General features: G+C 36.5%; 1 protein-coding gene across 1 annotated transcript in view; it reads left to right on the top strand.

Annotated features, from left to right (window-relative positions):
* Positions 1–1,014: 1,014 nt before the first annotated feature.
* The window catches only part of tmtc1 (transmembrane O-mannosyltransferase targeting cadherins 1), a 40,472-nt gene continuing 35,302 nt past the window's right edge, over positions 1,015–6,184 (top strand). Inside the window, exon 1 of the mRNA XM_079868187.1 lies at positions 1,015–1,497. Coding sequence (XP_079724313.1) covers positions 1,184–1,497 — 314 coding nt within the window. The 5' untranslated portion in view covers positions 1,015–1,183. The remainder of the gene's footprint in view (positions 1,498–6,184) is intronic.

Here is a 6,184-nt window from a genome sequence, read left to right as displayed (position 1 = left end):
CCCTCAGTGAATCTTCAAAAGTGCATTTATCATCATGATTCATTATCCCTGTCTTCCTGTTCCATTAGCAAGTCCAAACCCAGAGCGATTGCTTATGGCTGCTTCTGCGTGGAAGCACAGGTCACGGTCAAGGCAGTGCAATCATTCTGTGAAATATCCCACAGCTCTTTATTGATTTCCTGCCTGCGCTCTCTCTCTCTCTCTCTCTCTCTCTCTCTCTCTCTCTCTCTCTCTCTCTCATTCGCTGCATAATTTGCATTTATCTCTCTCACGTTCTCATTTTCTCCTCCAACATTTCACGTTGATGGCCATAGTTTCTGTCAAAACATACTACTATAACCATAACAAATTATGAAATTTGTATAAACAAAGTAAAATGCATTCAGGTTCTATTGCCCTTTTGCTTAATTGCATTTGAATTACCACAATTTATACAAATTAAAATTGTAATCAGTAGTATAAGCTTTTAACCTAACTCAATTTAACTAGTGTCATACAAGAATAATTGTCTACTATTTTGACAAAAAATTTGAAAAAGAGCAAAAAGCAACATATTCTTCAAATTACACGATTAATATCAACACAAATAGCTGTAGATTGTTTTTCATTGCATGAAACTCCAATCATTGATTATTAAGTACCAAATAATATAATAAAAAATAGTAAATAAGATGTTAGACCTATAGCTATTCTCAGTGCTTTAAAATCTATTTCTCCAGTAATCACAAAAAAATTAAGTATAAAATAATGCGGTAAAATGTGAGGTAAATGAAAATGTTGAATAAATAGGAAAGTAAAAAAATTCAACTTATATTTTCAAATATATTTTTTACTCTCTCCATTGTATTTCCATTTATCTCTCTGGTTCCATCTGTTTTTCTCACGTGCTCATTCTTTCTAATTTGCATCTCTCTCTCTCTCTCTTTCTCATTTACATCAGTCTCTTTCCCTGTGTCTCATCCCCCCCTCTCCCCTCTCTCTCTCTCTCTCTCTCTCTTCTGCGCATGCGCTGGTAGGCGGGTTACATGGATTTCAACACCTTATACACATTCACACACACTCGCTAATATTACGCATTCCGAGCTGATACGCTGCCCGGGCTTCAGTGCAGCACACGGGCTATGGAACGGGACGCGTCTCCTCTCTTCCACTTCCACGAGCAGCATGCGAGACGGGGACCGACATGACAGCGAACAGCCGAGGGACCAAAGCCGCTCCTCCCCGTGTGCAGCGCTGGCTGTCCGTGCCGAGGCCGGGAGCGGGTGCGGGAGTCCGGCTGCTCCGGTACGCCGCGCTGGTGGCGGTGTGCGCGCTCTGCTACAGTAACTCTCTCTGGGGGGAGTTTGTTCATGATGATATATGGGCCATCTCCAACAATCCAGATGTCAGACCGGGCTCCAGTCTCCGGAGCATCTTCACCAATGACTTTTGGGGCAAACGGATGGCTGATAACACCAGCCACAAATCCTACCGTCCGCTCTGCATCCTCACTTTCAAGTAAGTCCATCATCTCGTGCAATGATGAGACCTGGAGCCAGTTGCATAACCATAGCCAATTAGCCATTGTATTAAGACTGTGTCTTAGGAATTAGTATTACCAAGTTAGTTAGGGGTAATCAGTCTCACTTTTGGGTATCAAATTAGACCAAGTATGTTTTTATGTAACTGACTTAAAAAAGTTTTGAAAAGTCTTAATATGACTAACTTGTTAGACCAGTCTTAGCAGTTTATGCAACTTTCCACAGAAGTTGCTTTTCATCGCATGACGAGCAGGTTTAGTGACCAACATTTAGCTTGAAGGGTCTCTAAAAAGAGTTTTTGATGTCTTTTATGCAAACTTTCATATGCAGACTTTTACATGGCTGGAGTCACTGTTTAATTCCATTTAGAGTCTCTAAAAGATTATATCTGTCATGTCATAAAACATGTCACAATGCAGATACCATATTTGGTATATTAATGAGCCTCATTTTGCACAAGTAACCGACTAATGATTACATGATTAAGTTGTAGATTTCAAAGCATTGTTTTATTAAATAAAAGTAAAAAAAAGGATTGTCATTCCTTTCCTCGGTGTTAGTAAATACATTTTTCTCTCTTAAAATATACTCTTTTAAACTTAAAGAAAATGCATAAAATTATTATTATTTATTATTTAACAATAACTTTTAACTCATTGAGTAAGCGCGTACTTAAGGCGTTATAAGTGCTTTGTTAATTTTTGTAATCTCAAAGGGACGCGTTATTGCCTTCGAAGAACACTAATCGCGGAAATAACTTGACCCACCTCTCCAAAAACGCAACGCTCGTGTCGCGACGCAGTCTGATGCATGTAGAGGAAAAACGCAGACGGAACGCAAGAACATGTTGTGCGTGGACGCGCATTTAAAGATGTGAAAATACGTCAAGTTCACGATCACTTTAACATTACGCAGTTGTTTACACACAATGCCAGTCAACACTTGTTGCGCAGTTGATATAGAGAGCTGTGTAAAGTTACTTTTTTTTCTCAAATTGCACCAAACACAACAGTCATTTCAATAAAGTGCTCGTAAATCGTGCAATTAAACAGACTAGTACGAGTGTGTGAGTAGCAGACGGTCAGACAGTCCGAGATAAGCTCTTGTGTTTTTTACTCCAGATTCAGAACGAGGGGCGTTTCTTTCTCCTGGATGACGTCATAGTCCATATGGCGCGCGCGTCTGACAGCTCTGCAACATCGCGAGCGATCCCACATTCACACCAGTGTTAACACAAAGAGAACGGAGGAGGACTTTGTTCCTTTATAGTTGGGAAAGGAGGCGTTGTGTATTTATAGCAAGGCAATTAACAGCCTACTCTGCGCCTCATATTTTATCTCCTTTATTTTTGGAGCAGCCAGACACTTCCTGCTCCCTCCTTTGCCTAGGATAGAGACCTCTCTTTCTGTTAATGTATAGGCAGTAATTTTAGCTCAGTCTTGTTTCAGCACCAGAAGACCTTTTGAATATTTATAATGCATGAATTAAATGTAATTGGAAAGACTAGATTTTCAGTGAGTGGTGCCAAAGGAAATGGTTTCCAGGGTGTTGCTATGCAGTTAGTATGGTGTTCTGTGCATTGCTGCTAGGGTGGTTACTTACTGGCCCAACCCTATATGACAAAAGAATATGGTCTTGTTTTAGAGTGATACATGTATTGCATTCAGAGAAAAGTTTAATACTTAGTCATTTAGAAAGTTTTGAGAAAGGTAACCCTTTTTGGCGGCCATCAGTCTTCAAACGTATCATTTGTGCCGTGTATCACATCATGAGAGAGCAAATGGGTGCTGCTCATTCCCCACTGTGTGTGTGTGAGTGAAAAAGAGATAAAAAGAATACCCTTGAGCCCACAGGCGTATATGTGTGAGAGCAAGAGAGAGCTGTGAGCTTGCAGGCTGCTCTTGTATCTCAGCACGATCCTTGTGTCTTTTATCTGGTCTTTGATGCCGTCTTGACAGGCTCTTGAAAAACTTCAGCTGTCTCTCCCAGACGGGCACAGATAGTTGGAGCTTAGAGCAGAGCCTTTAACACAACGCGAGCAGATATAGCTTGAGCTGCCTCCAAATTTGGAGGATTAGTTACACAAAAATGAAATTTCCGCCACTATTTACTCACTCGTATGCTGTTTTCTTCCCTGGTGTACAAAAGTAGATGTTTCTGAAGAATTCATACGCAGCTCTTGGTATACGACAAGAGATCATACCATGGCTGCTAAATTGTAAAGGTGCTGTTAGCAATTTCTGAGAAACGCTGTTGATATTTGAAATCACCAAAATGAACACGCCCCTACCCAAAAGGATCACACCCCTATCTTGATAGCCCCACCCACACATTCACAAACGCTATGCAGCACAGGCCCCTCCCCCTTCATGAGTGTATACGCCCCTTACTGCTGATTGGCTACAAGTAGTTTCGGTGCTCGGCCCTATCCACTTTCAACAGCGTTTATCAGAAATCACTTACTGCACATTTAGGGGTCATGACATGGACCATTTTTATTATTTTAGTATGTCCCTTGAGGTTCACCTATAATCTTAATAAAGTTTTTTGCACAAAAGCAAATATATATATATATTATTAATATATATTAGGGCTGTCAAACGATTAATCGCGATTAATCGCATCCAAAATAAAAGTTTGTTTTTACATAATATATGTGTGTGTACGGTGTATAATTATTTTGTATATATAAATACACACACATGCATGTATATATTTAAGAAATATTTGCATGTATATACTGTGTATATATATTTATATTATATATAATTTATATTATATATAAATATTTTAGATATAAATAACACATTTTTCTTAAATATATATGCATGTGTGTGTATTTATATATAGAAAATAATTATACTCCATACACACACATATATTATGTAAACACAAACTTTTATTTTGGATGCGATTAATCGCGATTAATCGTTTGACAGCCCTAATATATATATATATTAATAATATATAATATATTAATATATGTATATTATTAATTATATATATATATATATTAATAATATATATGTAAAAACTATTATTTTCAACCTTCATTCTGATCCTCTGTCTGAAACGATCCTTTGTAAGGTAATTAAAGATAAAACTTAATTAAAAGTTTTATATAATATATAATGTTTTAAAAATTATATTTCTAACAAATATAAAAATACATTGCTAAAAAAAAAATTATATAATTATTTTGTGGTGGAGCCAGTGAAACTGGGCAGGGCTAGTATATACTGGAAATAGAAAAATAAATTAAATTTAAATTATGTAATGTAGAATTAAAAAAAAAAAATATATATATATATATATTGCATTGTATATATATTGCAAAAATATAAAAATACATTGCTAATATAAAAACAAAATAAATAATATAATTGAAAAAAATTAATAATAACAATTTATTGTTCTTCTGTGGAGGGGCTAGTAAATAGTTGGCAGCGAGGGTAAAAATTGGAAGTACTTGATTGGTCGAGCAGAAAAGCCCTGCTGTCATGATACATTTATGGGGCTTTTTGGAGGTTGTTGGAGCCTCACAGCCCCTATTCTTTCTACTTTTGTGTTCCATGGTGTGGAATGTCAGTAATTCAGCCATTAATTTCATATATTTTCCTCAAATCGATTGGAGTATCTCCCCTGCTCTCTGAGAGAATTGCAATTAGCTGATGTTAGCTGTGACCAAGAGTTTCCCATGGCTCTATGATTGCAGAATATGCTGTTCGAGGGAAACTAAACACTGCACGCTCAGAATTGATGGCTAGATTTTTATCTTCATCTCTGATGAGACTTGAAGACATTTTCTAGTTCTCCTGTAGAGACTGTATTGCACACATTCACGCCTCGATGTCACATTAATCAGCGGTGGTTAAACAAACACCGGCTTATTATTGCCTGCAGATGTACAAACTGTTTCACAGTCATTATCGTTTTCCTTCCATCATTTCATTAACTGTCACCCTTTCGCTCTCATTCAATTTCCTCTCGTTCTCTACCCTGGCCACTGAACGTCATGCTCGGAGCTAAATTTTAAGTGACTCGTGTAGAACTTTTTATGCTTGCATAACAAAGTATGCCATCCAAGCATAGGTCTTCAAATACTGTGATCTGGAATTTATCCTGACAAGTCTTAGAACTTGTTCGTTTTACAGTCCGAATGGGGTAGCACTCAAAAGTCCCTCTAAAATCATCTTTAATTTAAGTAACTTATGATTAAAGAACTTTTTGATTTTGATGTTAATTTGATTTTAGTTACTGGCATCAATGTTAATGGTGTTCATACTTATAGGTTTAGAGGAATGGACGCATGTTAATAACAAATATAACAGCGGAAGGATTCGGAGTGACATGACAAAGAATACATGAGAGAATTTTCATTTCATACATTTTCAGAATATGAAAGATTAAAAAAAAAAATTATGATGCATGGTGTCCACTACAGATGTGTAACTCTCTCAGAATGAATCATTTAGAAATAATAATTCCATATTATTAGATCTTGGAATCATTATGTTCTTGTTTTGAAGTTTAAAAACCCAAAACGTTAAGATCACAGTTGTTATTTTTAACTAAAAAACTATTCCAAATATAAATATTAGATGAGAAACATAAACATAAATGAGAAATGTTGAAATAGATTAAGTTCACTTACTAAAGTAAAA

This window comes from Squalius cephalus, assembly GCF_949319135.1.
Source record: "Squalius cephalus genome assembly, chromosome: 4".
Taxonomy (NCBI): Eukaryota; Metazoa; Chordata; class Actinopteri; order Cypriniformes; family Leuciscidae; genus Squalius; species Squalius cephalus.
This window is presented reverse-complemented; position numbering and strand designations above follow the sequence as displayed.